The 14,837-nt window shown below is 39.5% G+C and overlaps 1 protein-coding gene across 1 annotated transcript in view; it reads left to right on the top strand.

The window, feature by feature from the left end:
* Nucleotides 1–12,331, top strand: part of LOC309602739 (chondroitin sulfate proteoglycan 4-like) — a gene marked incomplete at both ends in the record, with an annotated part of 36,982 nt that extends 24,651 nt beyond the window's left edge. The window contains 4 exons of the mRNA XM_082336610.1: nucleotides 1,525–1,656; nucleotides 5,795–5,967; nucleotides 9,594–9,777; nucleotides 10,278–12,331. Coding sequence (XP_082192736.1) covers nucleotides 1,525–1,656; nucleotides 5,795–5,967; nucleotides 9,594–9,777; nucleotides 10,278–12,331 — 2,543 coding nt within the window. The remainder of the gene's footprint in view (nucleotides 1–1,524; nucleotides 1,657–5,794; nucleotides 5,968–9,593; nucleotides 9,778–10,277) is intronic.
* Between the last annotated feature and the right edge of the window lie 2,506 nt (nucleotides 12,332–14,837).

The following is a 14,837-nucleotide window of genomic DNA, read 5'->3' as shown; positions in this document are numbered from 1 at the left end:
GTGAGAATTCCTTCCCTTTTCCGCCCTCACTTTACTCCAGGGTGGGAGTACGTGTTCACAGTATGGGGTCTGCCCTTAAACCCCGCCAGTGTTTTCCTTAAACACAGTACTGGTCAGTACTGAATTGAACTCTTGTTGGTTCTGAAGTCTCTGTGTCTTTTCAGTGCAGTTTTTACAATCCTCTTTCTGGTGTCCTTTTTATCACCTCTGATCAGATATGTCTTTAAAAATTAATTGTGATAAAATAATACATGCTCCACCCAAGCAGCACTTATGGATTTAGTTCTGTACCTGACTCTGCCAATGACGAAGTGTCTGTATCAATCGGGTAGTTGGCCTGCATTAGCCAAAAAAGCAAGTGAGGCTAAGTAAGCCTTTTTTTTCCAAGCTGAGGCAAATATCAGACTTCTCAATGCCTTTTTTAAATGTGCAACTACTTGTGCATTTTTATCAAGAGAAAATATCAGTGAATAAAAGCTTTTAAAATAAAAGCAATATGACCTGATCTTCCAGAGATGCTTCATTGCCTGGCTGTGGGTATAAGAGCATTGCCTAGGGTAGTTGTTAACTATAATCTCAGAATGCACATTTGATTCTTCTGATATGTTAATTTATAGTTAGACAAGGAGTGCTGATCTTTAAGTGAAAGTACATGGCACCTTCTCACTTTCAGGATATATAGTCATGTAGCAAGATCTCCTGGCTAAATTGGACAGAGTAATTGAGGGGAGCAGTGGTAACTGTTTGCAACAGTTAATGTTTCAATTTTTCATTCTCTCTTTCTACCTAATTAAACAATCTGGGGAGCCTCTACTTAGGAAGCTCTGTACACCTCAGTAGTCAGTTCTGAGAGATGTATTTTTAAAGGAATCCACTCAGACTCCTGGAGGTATTTTGCTATCACTTGTGCCAAAGTACATACAGGTCCTAAGATTAAAGAAAAAAAATGTGTGTTTATTATGAGTACACATAACCTCTGAAATAGTTTAAGCTGTGACAACATACGCTCTTCAGCAAAGCTGAAGCGGAGCAAAGAGGCAAAGGAAACAACCTGCGAGTTGATTCAGTCCTTGAAATGTAAGTCAAAGTGAAAGAACATTCTAGTTGTTTTTCTCCCCCAATTCCTTCTTTGCCAAAATGTGACTGCTTAAGTGCTTTGGTCCCTCCTAAGGTATAAAAGAAGTAGGAAATTCAGGAGTCATTGTCTCCCCAAGTTTAACTTGGTTTCAGCTCCGCTGAGGTCAGTGAAGAAAGGAAGGACCACTCTGCTAATTTACATCTAAGGGATGTCTGGCCTTCAGTGTAAGCAACAGCCAGTAGTTCTTTGTTGGGAAGGTGTTTTCTGTGTTATTAATTTATTTAATTCTAATTAAGATACAAAGGTACTGATCAAAAATTGCTTCAGGATGACTTTGGATGTATTTCACTGTAGCCAAGAGCAAAAGGTGTCCCGTGTATGTTTGTAGATTTTGGATGGACAAATAGAATACTACAATAATAAATTTACGTTTTTGTTTTCTACAGGAGCAATGTCTGGAGGCTTCAACTTTCAGGTAACAGATGGTTTGAACTTTGCACCTCGACAGATTTTTAGCATCACAGCTCGGATGCTAGTCATTAGCCTTGAAGTGAACAAAGGACTCGGAGTCTTTCCAGGTCTGTTTTATAAGATAATCATTATTTCATCCACTTGAAAAAATTGCATAATGTACGGTTATTTGTCAGATAGCTAGCTTGCTAAACTATAGAAAACTGTACCTGGGAACATCTATCTGTCTGATTTTTAAAAGAACAGTTATGTTTTCTCAAGCAACATGTTGCTTTATTGTTTTATAGTCTTTAACTTTTTGATATGCGCATGTGCTTGGAGATACAGAAATTGGCAGTAAAATATATAAGCACAGTGTGACAGAAATGATGTCTGCCCAAGCTCTGAACATTCCTCATTCAGATTTGTTTAAAAGCTCTATATTATATTCATATATTTAGAGGTGTCTTAGCTGGTTGTGATTTTGCCTGGTAAGAGCAGAGGGAAGCTTGTGTCCATGGGATTCTGAATAGCACACGTAAGCTCACCAGGTCGCTAGTTCACTTTCTTGTTGTTTGAGCTAAGTTATGGAGAGCAGCACAGTCTCACTCATGAATCAGAAGGACTGAAAACTTTGATTCGTATTTGTGCATTTAGAACTAGTTGGATCAGCAGCTGAGTATTTTTTTAATGAAATCCTACTCCTGCAGGAGCTGACCAGAGCCATTTACTGCTTTGCATTGGCAAGAGTAATCCCTCGTTGAGTTAGTAATCTAACATTAATTGCAGGATTAAAGGAGAAATGAAGATTAGTCTTCTCTCAGCAATGTCTTGCATCACACTTTTGTGTGATCTACCTTCTTTCTGCTCTGAACATGATCTGTACAGCCAGAGAAAGACTAAGAATTGGTAAAGCTCTATAGGTATTAATCTGTACTTTGATTTATTAATTTGCTACAGAAGAGCAGCACTTTACTTTTCTTAAACTTCCTGAATATAAGCTGCATAAACAAAGTCTTGCAACAAAAGCCACTTAAACGCAGGCAACAAAAAATTAGATCGTAGCAGCCTGATCTTCTAATTCAGTCGATATAAATGGGATTCACGTAAATCCACTTACAAAGCTTATTAATCTGCGATTTTGGTGTGTAAGGTTGCCTTAGGCACAGGGATTTACAGGAATTCTATCTTGAGCCAAAGATAATTGTAAGAAAAATATGCCTGATACTTCCATAGAAGGCAAAGTCTCTAGACTGTCTTATCAGTTCTCTGGTTTGCAAAATACAATATTTCTTTCAGCCCTGCAAGCTGTATTCATCTAAGCCTACAGTTTTTATGAATTCTTGCTTACTTTCGGTTAGCAAAATTTATTTTTGGTGTTAAAAAGTATTGCTAGCTTTTTCACCTGTTCTCTTTATGATACTTTTTAAAGATGTTCTGGAGCTGTATGGGTTTCAGCCGTACTTGCTTATCATGAAATGACTATTACAACAATGATGGTTCCAAATGGTTAATACACATAAAAACAATAGCCGGTGTCCTGTTATGCTTTATAGCACTGCAGGAAAAGTTAATTTTGAGACAACTTGAAGAATCTTCTCTCTAGGGAAGTAAAAATGGAATATACCATGAAGAATTTGCAATATCTTCACGACTGGGTATAAACTATTCTCTCAAGCATATTGTTCTGCGATTTTATAAGAGCATGTACTGCTGTCTTCTTTTGTGTTGAATATACCAGATTTGTTTGTACAATTTATGGATTTTTTTTTTCTGGTCAGCAGAAGCTTGTTTTATTCAGCGTGCTCAGTAAATTGACTGCTAGATATACGAGTTTTTTCTTACTTATGCTAGATATCTACAAGGTGAGGATTTACTCTCTTCAGGGAAGCAATTGCATGAAGAAGGAGTGAGCCAAGTTGCTTTTTGGGAAGGAGAGGCAGCCTGACTTGTAGGTATTGGGAAGCAGAGCTGTCTAAGCAGTCAGTAGATGAGATGATTCATGACTGTTTAGCAGTGATAGGCAGAATGCTTATGCCAAAGCACTTTCCAAATCTTAAATGTAGGCAGTAAAAATGGATACCAAAATTATTAGGTACCAATAATGTCCTTATGCGGTTGCATTCTACTTGTATGGATTAGCTTGGCCCTACTTTGCATCACCCATCCTGGCTGTGTGCCTTCCTCCCCTATCTCTGTTCCTTTCCCCTGTGTTTGCGTGGGGTTGGTTTTGCAATCTCTGCTCCCGTGTTTAGGAACAAGCAGACACTTGTTCTCACTTCTCTTTCCTTCACCCAGTCTGTTGGCTGGCAAATAACCTTCCTCTCCCTGTTGAAGTGTCAGACCAGAGCAGAACTACTGCGCGTGCTGGAAAAGGTTCTCAAGGCTCAGGGCAGAAGTGGGTGAAGGACAAGGTTATGTCTGGGGGAGGATCCATTTTACAGGAAAGTGTGAGAGACTTTGTTGTCTGTGGCCTGAGACTGTAGTTCAGCCTGTGCTGTGCAGTGAGTGAGATCAGGTCTATTAGGAGCAAGCGGGGGCTTTGTGGCACACATCCTCTGCCCCCATGTCCCTACATGGTGGTGGTGGTGGGATAACCTGGTATGTTTATGAAAAATCGGAGCAGTAACTTCTGCCACTATAGTGTGACCATGTTTGAGAGTTGTTCTTGTCTTCCTCTGTTAAAGCAATGAGGCCTGATTTGCATAAGTAGGAGGTTATTGAGAAATAACTGTGTTTGCAGATACACGTGGTCTGATTAGCTGTTGCTTTCAGTTGTACATTCCTGACCACGTCTGTACGCACAACACAAGGTCGTGCTTCCCTCTCTGCCTGTCACACAAAAAAGAGAAAAGAAGAGAGACGAAGAGAAGGGAGACTTCTTGAATTAGAAATAGTGTGGCAGAGTTTTTTTAGACCTGAGGGACTGCTTCGCTTTTCAAAGCAGTATGGAGACAGAGAGGCACGGGAAGGTGAAGAGGTGAAAACAGGCAGAGCCAGAGATCTCACTTCATTGTAACAACTCTGTTTCAAAGTAGACATGGTTTGAACCAGGGCACAACTACATGTAAACAGGCAGAATCCTGATGTTACTAATGGCTTGCGAAACATCCCCATTCTTCAGTTTGCTTACCATATTTTTTCTTCTGAATATTATAGCAGGAACATGCTATTTTGTGTTATTCTGGGATAAACATTATGCTTTATTGAAGGTGGACTGATAATTCAGACTTCAAGGATATATACTGCTAGTATCTGAAATGATGCATTGATATCTATAAAAGCTTGTTTCTCAAGAAAAAAAGAAAATGCAAAAATGGAGGCAGAAGTGGGGGCAGGGGGAATAGGATTATGGGAATCCATTGCTCCTCCAAAAGTATCATTAAATGTGAGATTTAGTTTGCTGAGTGTGTACCATGAAACAGTGCACCAAAAAGAAGGCAAATAAAACTTTTTTTTTCTTTTAGAAAATGACTAGGTTTGGTTTTGTCACAGCTATGTCAAAAATTGTTTTGGTTTGACTAAATCCCGGAAAGCTCTTCATAATCTTTATAATATTTAAGCCAGAAGGTACTGGATAGTGTGGTGCTATGCACTAGAATGATTTTGTTACCCCCTCAGTCTCCATCCATCTTAATAATACATTATTTCAGTTCAGGCCATTATTTCTCTTGTGTGATGTTCTTTGTAATTTGTTTAATTAAATATTTTTTTAAATTTCATTTAATGAAAATCATCTTTCATATCGATAAAGTGTGGTTCAAGCTTCTGGTAATAATCAATTTTGGTTTGTGTGTTCAGTAGAAACTTTGCTGTGTTAAGCCTTCTCCCTGCCAAATCACCCTGCCTTCTGTGGGCAACTGGGATTACCAAAAACATTAACAATGGTGACTCCAGCTGGAGTTTGAATTCAGTTCTAGCCATGTAATATAGGAACAGGGCTTCTTATACCTGCTCTGCTCCTTACTTTGGGTTGTTTTTGCAGAAGCTAGTATTTGGCGATTACATGTGCTGAAGAGAACTGCACTTTTTTCGTTTCTGTAAAACAAAGGTACATCCTGCTGATGGGCTTTTTGATTGAAAAAGCTGTGGAAGGGTTGTAACTAGAAGGTAACTAGAAAAAGTGTAAACCTGCTGATCTTATAAAATGTTATTAAGATGCAAAGTAGAATACCTAGATGAGAGGGTGAGTTATGCATACAAAACTTGCCCTTTGGGGAAAATTGCTGTTGCAAATTTATTTTACTTATAACTGACATTTTTCAGGTTCCAGGAAACCTATTTCACGACATGATCTGAAAGCTGTAACCAATGATGTGGCCAATGCAGGAAACAGAACTATAACTTTTACGATTGTAACTTCCCCAAAACTTGGAAGGCTGATCAGAGTAAATTCTGATAATACCACTCAGGAAATCCTCAGTTTTACGCAGTCTATGGTAAGCATTTACTTTATAATAACTAGTTCGGGGGTAGATTGTTACTTCAAAGGGCATCTCAGTTGCTTGTTCTTTGTCTGATCCATTTATATCTGTTAAGTAACCAGGCATATGTGACCCATCAGTGCAATCACCCAGATTTGCTGTGTCATTAAATATCTGGCATCTAGTAATGAATGCAAGAGGAGCCTTTGTTCCCCTCTGCTTGGATACTAGCAGGGTCTTGGCAATTCCCACTGTTTTGCTTGTAGCAGTGTTTTTCAAGAAGAGCTGTTCTGGTGCCATTAACCAGCAGTCCGAGGTTGGAAGCCTTTAGTTTTTGGCAGAAGGAATAGCCTTTTGCTCTATGAAAAGTCCAAGTATCAGATTCATTTCAGCTGTACACAGTCCTCATGGGTGTCCCCAAGAGGACTTTTATTGACTTGATTGGCAGTGATATTAAGTGTTTAGAGAATCTGAACTGTGATACAGGGTCTCATACTTGAATGACTAAAACGTGGCAGCTCATGTAACTTGATGGAAAGCATTATTTTGCAACCAAAATGACTTATGTCTGTGCAGAATCTGAATATAACTGTGTGCTCTGCGTGCAGTAAATTATTCTCAGAAAGTCTAAGCAGGGGAGATAAAAGGAGCTCAATCTCCTGACTTTGCTGGAGGAAAAATTAAGAGATAATTTGGTCTTAATGTACATTTACAGATTTTAAAAGTGGCTGTTTGATTTAGTGTATGAAGGAATGAGAAAATCTGTCGGACAGAAATTGAAACTTGACCAATAAAACCTGGAAAAGAGGTTGACATTTTTATTAGTTATCACCAAACTTTGAAACAACCTGACCAAGGACTGCAGTGGAATGAATCTCCACTTGAACTTTATAAATCAAGATGAACACAGAATGTTTCTCTATAAACTATATTCTAATTCCATTATGTTAGTGGTCTTGTTGCAATAGTTGCCGAGTTTTGTCTTACATTATGAGGGAGATGAACTGTAGAATGACACTCTTCCCTTCTATTCCTAAAATGTGTGATTTTTATGAGCATTAGATGAAAGAGTTAAGCGTGTCAGACAGAAAATCTTTCAGCTAAGGTTTTGAAGTTTTACTCTTTTTGCCTATGGGTGTGATTTTCACATATGTTTATCAGACAGTGCCATGTCAGAACATGCCATTTATTCTCTATAGCTTTAGTTCTTACTGAGGTATAGCTAACTTTCCCTTTAACTTTGTAAATTGTATGAGGATTTCAGCTGTAATAATGTGTATGCTTTTCTTCTCAGTCAGAGGTATTTATATTGGCCATTTTCGCTTCAAACAAGTAGAGCTAAGTGACTTATTGCAGGTAGGATTAAGGTATCCTAACCAGCTTACAATTTATTCTGGTACACAATGAGGTATAAGGGAGAGAAAAGAGATCCTAAATAAACTTTCACTGTCTGGCGTGTTGTAGCCACAATGAAGTTAAATATCAGTGAGAAAATGACATTGATATCACAAACATTGTATATTCTCCATGTAATGGAGAATAAGGCATTCAATTTCTGTTTGGTAATAAGAAGCCTGTAAATCTAATTTGAATTGAAAATATTTTGCGTTAGTTTAGTTCTTTGGGTTTTCATTGACTTCATTCTGTTTTGTGAAACTTGAAGTTTCACTTCTGAAAAGTACTATGCAGCTAGCTTATAAAAGTAGTTAGCACTTCAGAGTGCTGAACTCTTCCTTATGCCCTATGGTTTGTTGCTTCGTTGCCAAAGAAGAAGGAAAAAAAGAATTGATATCACTATTGCATTCCAAGAAATTTTTTCACAGACAGTTATTGTTCAGCCAATATAAGAAAATTAATTGCGCATTAAACACAGTTGAATAACACAGTAGTTCTTGACATGATGTTTGGGTTTTTTTCTCTGCCAGTACTTTCTGTGGTGTCTTAGAAGTATTTTCATCTTGCAGCAAGCCACAATTTCTTCATTATATTTAAAGTCATTACAGAGGTAAACACCGAAATCCTCACCAATTCCATTCTCTTCTTAGCCCAGATATTAGCATGGGCTTGCAATTAAAAAAAAGGTAACCCTAATAAGATTGATACTAAACACCGCTAAATTTAAAGGATGCATATTGTGCTTGTTCTTCTTGTTCCTGTAATAGACATTAAGAATTAAATCAGTATAGGGGAAGCATAAACCTGGAGATGTGCATATAGGATTTTATCACATCAGTTTGAATTTTCTGGACAGTAAGATGGAATGGTTTTGAGGTTACTGAGAAAACCGACCCTGAAAGCCTTGTTTCCCTAGTGATCTCAGTGGGGGCTGTTGTAGTAGTTTCAGGATTAGCACGCTCTGTACTCACAGCTCCAATTCTGTAGTGCTAAAGTGCTTCATCCATGATAGCAGCAGGGTTTTTTTTTGTTTTCCTTTTTCACACCTTTCAAGCATATGTGCTGGGAATCTGTGCTAATGAGTTCCTTCAGGGTGTTTGCAAGCTGTGTAGAGTATGTTACAAATGGTGAACTTAGAACCGGTACCATCTCAGGCAGCGATCTCTTTGGTAATTATAAACTAACACATACAAACCAGGTCAGTAGTTGCCTGGGAAGTTCCCAAGGATTTAATGGGTATAGCTGTCTTCTCTCCAGGTCAGTGAATGAACTCGCAAGCAGACTAGACGCTGAATCTACTAGATGAGATTTAATAAGTGTTCTAGTCTTGTGGTTATTAGGTATCCTATTGTAGTTGCAATGTATTATGGTATTGATGTTAAAGAGCAAGTGTAGTTCCAAGTGATGAGAATCCTAGTCTGAAAATACTGCCTTTTACCTATTTTGAGATAAATGGTTGCATCTTGTATAGATATGTGTTTCTCTGAAGATTTACTGCACTATTCTGCTTTGAAGCTTAAATCCTCATGGTGGGACTGATAGGATTCCCTTGAGTGTGATGATGTGCAAGGTCAGTGAAGGCAGGTGTAGGGCAAGCCAGGTTCCTTCCTGTCTCTTAGGAGAGAGGATGCCTTCTTGCCGTGATGTAGAAAGTTTCCACTAAGTAGTCCCATCAGCTCTTTGTTTATAAAAGAGAGTATATTTCAATGGTCATTGCACCTCTTTCTGGTTTCTGTAGTCTCTTATGAAGTATCTTTTGCTGTTCACTGTGAAACACCTCATCAAAGTCCTTTTCAAGCCTTCAGTCTTTCCTGTGCTTTTTCAGGACAATGAGTCCAGCCCCATTGGTGTCCTTATAAAGAAAAAGCCCTAGACGTATGATACTCCAATTCACTAAAGATACAGTTCAGCTGAGCTCCTGTTCACCATTACTGTTGCTAGTTTGAGATAAGTTTCTCAATGTTGTATATCTCTGTTCCTCACATAAGGGCTTTACTAAGCGTTCATGCCCAGTAATGTTTCACCAACCTTCAAGTATGCTTGTCTGGCAACACAGAGTCCATCTTCAGAGAAAGAGAAATGCAAGATAATCTCAATGTAAGTTACATGTACTTTAGTCCAGGCACAGCATGTAAAGGCCTCTCTTGAACAATGTTCTTAAGATTTTTTTTTTTCCCCCCTCTTTACACTTCTGTGTTTAAAATTATTCTCCTCTTATACCTATGGCTTTTATTTACCTTAAACAGGTGGATGAAGGTGTGATCATGTATGAGCACTTAGATGTCGAGTCAGCTGGCTGGAGTGCAGAAGACTTCTTTACGTTTACCGTCTTCTCTCCACCATCAGCTTTGGACCTCCAGGTGTTTCATATTGTAATTTCATATGAAATTACCAGGCATGATCAGAACAGTCATCTTCTGGCAAATACAGGTAAAGATGTTGTACTGTTTGGGCTCCAAAGTGTTTTGGATCTGTTAGGGTTCCAATGAACCAATGCGAAAAAACAAAGGCTACTTTCTCTTCAGTAACAAATGACCAGAATACCGTACTACCACAGAGTGTAGTGTAGGTAGTAGCTTGGAAAGCTGCATCACTGCATCTTTAAAAATGAGATTTACTACCTACGTTTGATCCTTCCTACTGCTGTAGTGGGTATTCTCTATTTTGCTCTAACGATAGGTGAAAATGCTGTCAGAAGATTTGAGATATTGATATTTGTTTAATCAATGTACACATCAATAGAAAATCTTGTCTTTTATATGTGCCTGTATTTGAAAAGTAGTAATATATTTTTAGCCGTGACATGTGGAAATCAAGGATACCATGAAGGAGAAACTTTTCTGACCATCGTCAGTGTTTGATACCTGATTTCTGAAACACTGCAACTGTAAAATAGTCAATTTCTAAGATTCTCTTTTCCTTTCTGCTAGGTGCCATAGTCCAGGAAGGAGGTAGAGTATTAATCAACAGAACAAATTTAGATGCTTCAAATCTATTGATTAAGCTACCCGAGGTACAGCGCTCCATGTATGAAGTCTGGTATCAAGTTGTATCTTTACCCCAACATGGCATGATAGTTGTTGGAGAAAGAAACATTACCAAAGAAAAACCTAATTTCTCCCAATACATACTGAACAAATTTGGAATTATGTATATACATGATAATTCTGAATCGCTTAATGACAATTTCACTTTTGCTGTTTGGTTAAACCTAAAGAGCAAGTCTGCAACAAAGCCCCATAGTGAAGTTTTGGAGGAGATGTTTAATATCACTGTTGTTCCGGTGAATGACCAAGCTCCAGAACTGAAGACTAAAAGGCTGCACTTGAAAGTCCTGCAGGGAGATGTGTCATTGCTGGGGTCAGAGAATCTGAAAGTTGAAGACCCAGATAACGTCCCAGCTGAGCTCAAATACACCATTGTTAGCAACCCCAATAATGGTTATTTGGCAATGAAAAGCAATCTCAGTGTCTCTATAAAGGATTTCACACAAGCTGATGTCGATAGTGGTAAAGTTTGGTTTGTACAGGATGGAAGTTCATCTTCTGGGGTGTTTTATTTCAGCGTGACTGATGGTAAACATCGCCCTTTATACAAACTATTCAGTCTTGAAGTCATACCAGTCGCTCTTGTCCTGGTCAACCTTACCGATGTTGCACTGCCACAGGGCCAGACATCTGTCACTATTACTAACGTGCAGCTTTCAGCTGTCACAAATGGAAAAAGCACTAATATCATCTATGAAGTAACTCAGCCGCTCAAATACGGACACCTGATGATTGGAAACGAGCAGGTTACTAAATTTGAGCAGGCAGATTTGTACGCAGGAAGGCTGTCTTACCACCTGACAAATCTCACTGCATCCAAAGAAGTACTGGAGTTTATGCTGTTCACTGCAGAAGGCAATCTAACAGGACAAGTGCTGAACATTACGGTGAAGCCTTTAGTTCGAGTTGTACCTGACATGCAGATTTCAAATCAAGCAGCTTATAAATTCAGAAGCAGTGACTTGGATGCTTCTGAGCTAGCTAATTTGACAAATAGTAATCCTAGATTTGAAGTGATAGTGCCTCCGTCTCATGGAAGGATTGTAAAGAAAAGGTTCGTGAATGATGCAGTGTTCGAAGATATTCAGACATTCACCCAGGCTGACATTGATAGTGGTGTTGTGCTTCTAGACGTAGATACAAATATGACGGGCATTGATCTGTTAAATGACTCATTCACATTTATACTCAGGGCAGATGCTGTGCAGCCTGCTGTCGGCTGTTTTCAGTATTCCATCGTGCCATACAGTCTTCCACTTGTGCAGGGTTTTACAACTGAAGCATCTTCCATAATCAGCACTACCACTTTAAACATTGACACTACCTCAAAGGACGAGGCACCAGCCTCCTCTCAGGATGAAGAGCCTACAGTAGCACAACAGAAGACTGGACCAACCACGTGGCCAGGGCAGAATCGCTGGGGAAGTCTACATGAGGAAGGTCTGTTGCTGAATCTGGCAATGGGAACAAGTGGATCTGCAGGGACTAAGATCACAACCCAGGTTAATGCCAGGAGTCCCAGAGAGCAAGCAGGTGAAAGCAGCAACCCTTGGTACATCATTATCCCTCTGGTCCTGGTGTCTGTGTTACTCATTGTTGCTGTTATTTCTGTGTGCATTTTGCTAATGTGTCAGAAGAAAGAGAAAACAAAACCACTCGTCAAAAGTCAAGCAGAGGCAGTCCTCAGTAGTCCAGATCGATGTCTGGAACGGAGCTTGACTGTACCCAGTGTTACAGTGACTCCTCTCCTGAAGGGGGCTGAGAGAAGTACAGCCTCAACATTCATGGCAGTAAGACGTGAACAGCTGCTTCCTGCAGTGGCTTCTCCGACTGTAGAACCGTCTCTGCAAAACAGCTGGTTAAACCTTGATCCTGAAATGATCCAGTATTGTCGAAGAACAAACCCTACTTTGAAGCGCAATCAATACTGGGTGTAGTTATGGCCAGTTTGGGTCATGCTAATTGATGTAGTATGGAAAAGAGTACACATTGCTGACATATAATTTTTTCTTTACTACACTTATTTATTATAGATCAAATGATGCACTGTTAGATGAAATCCAAATACCTGTGAAATAATAAAAATCTTCCTGATTACAGTGGCCATAAAATAGGATTTCCAGTTCACGCTTAGGCAAAATTCCCACTTAATTCAGTGCAGAATTTGGCCCCAAAGGTTTTGAGTGCACCCTGTGTATGCAATATTTTTTATTTCCCATGACAGGGGTAAAATAGAATGTTCCGTCATGGATTATATATTTTTAATACAATTACTTTTTTTGAAGAATGGAGTTTACTATAAAGGTCTTGTATTCTTTCCTGAACCACCACTTCTATTTGAAGAACTTTCAACTGTTTCTATAAGTAATTGCCAAGGTGCTAATCTCAATAATATCATCTTGACCCAAAGGCTGTTCAGAGGCTGGTACTAAAGAAACAAAGCTGTGATTATTTTGACAGGTGTTTGTCCAGGTTGCTGAACTGGAAATTTAGAATTCAACTCAGCAACAATAGTACAGCAGTGAGAGTATGTAAGGATTCTGGTAAAATACTCATACTGTGAGATGTTTGTTCTTTTGTTATTCTTTTTCCTCATTTGATACCAAACTCTAGCCTTTAATGTCTGCAGACTGGTAAAATGCATCCATGACCTCTAATCCACATAGCAAAAACTGTCTATCTGCCAGTCAGCCCATCTGCTGAATTATCTTTAGGCTTAGGTTATGTCTGGAAGTGCATACCAAAATTTCCTGCTTCTGACAAAGGGCTAAAATCTGCCTTTAGTGGAGCAAGCACAACTCTCTCTGGAGTCTGGGTGTTCAAGCAGATGACAGTAGAATCAAGTCCTCTGCTGCATGCTAGCATGCGTTGTGGAGCTACTGACAGAAACAATTCTGTGAGGAAGTACGTATCCCCTTCCGAAGTTCCACAGTTTACCCTTCATCTCCCAGAACACTGAACACGTGTGCCTTACACACTGTATGACAACTGCTACCTACTCTAACTTTGCTCTGGTGGTAAAATGTGCAATAATTTCTCTGCAAAGGGAATATTTTTGTGTTTTTGGAAATCCAAGCTCAATAGTGATGTGCAGTCTCCTGTTAAGGTCCTGTCTTTCTTCCATGGAGGATAACAGCAAAATCATTGTTGACTTCAGAGAATGAACTGACTTCAAGGGAATGGTACTGTGATCATAACCAGTCTCTTACTAACCACTGAACTTCTCATCTGTTTTTATATTTTTGTACTGTTACAGCTTCCAGTTAGCTTCTCTCTAAAAACACCGTGCTCAGTGTCAGGATGCAGTCTCAGCAGCACACACAGTTAACACTGGAATAACATTTTTGTTTGAGCCTAGGTACTGCAGTTTTTGCTTTTATAAAACAGATGTATGGGCTTCAACGTCCTTGGTGCTATTCACATTACTTTGTTTCGGGCAATTTTTTTGTTGTTGTTGGTTTTGTTGATGATTAGCTGTGTTTCTGTCATTTTTATGTGTCAATTATGGAAAATTTTCACCCATGAAGAGAGCCAGACTAAGTCTCCATTTATTGCTGCGTTCTGAGAACTAAACACAGGAGCAGTGGGGACAGCCTTTCTCATCTTTACCACCTCTGCCATGGTCAGCTGTGATTGTGGTACATTTTGAAGCAATGCATTTTTCAGAGCCCACTTCAAGGAGAGTAGTCCATGTCAGTGGAAAATATGCAGGCCAGATCAGCTAGAGAGTAAAGATATGAACCCTTTATATGCTCAAACTAAAATATATTTGAACTCTGATACACAGTTTTTATTTCTCTGTCATAACCATTTTTCCCTGATGCCAGCACGGAGCAGGTTTGAATTCAAGCAGTGCGGTAAATGTAGAAAGCTGGGGTGTTCAGGTGTCCCAGGTGGACTGTTGCAGATCTGCATTGTAGACCTTTTCCCAAGAAAATCTTTCGGACTGTTTTTAGAAACTCTCAGCCAGAGAGGTGGTGCTGCCAGCCATGGCAGGGACACCCCAGCGTCCTTTGTGGGGGTGCAGCTGTACGTCTCTTGCCATTTCCTGAGACCTCTTCTGCTAACACCAAGCAGACCGCATCGTCCTCCAGATCCCAGCTGTCAGCAGAGCATTTGCTACAGCCTGCCTCCAATGCCTTCTAGCCAGTAGCAGGAACCTGATGCCCTTATACCTCCTCCGAGGCCTCACTCCAAGGAGGAGTAAAGAATTATAATCCAACACTTCCCTGACACTTAAAGAAAGAAGCCTGTCTCGCATTTCCCTACCGCTGAGATCTTCCTGTCAACAGCAAAAGAGGCGTCATACTCCAATACCTATCAGGAGACCAGGCAATATTCCTCCAATTCGGTACCAAAATATTGCAATGCTGAAAGCTGCTGAAATCTGGTGACAAAATCCACACTGTGGACCCCTGACAGGCTGATCAGAAATAATGGCAG

This window comes from Platalea leucorodia (assembly GCF_965183815.1).
Source record: "Platalea leucorodia genome assembly, chromosome: Z".
Classification (NCBI taxonomy): Eukaryota; Metazoa; Chordata; class Aves; order Pelecaniformes; family Threskiornithidae; genus Platalea; species Platalea leucorodia.
The sequence above is the reverse complement of the archived record's forward strand: the minus strand, read 5'-3'. Positions and strand labels throughout refer to the sequence as shown.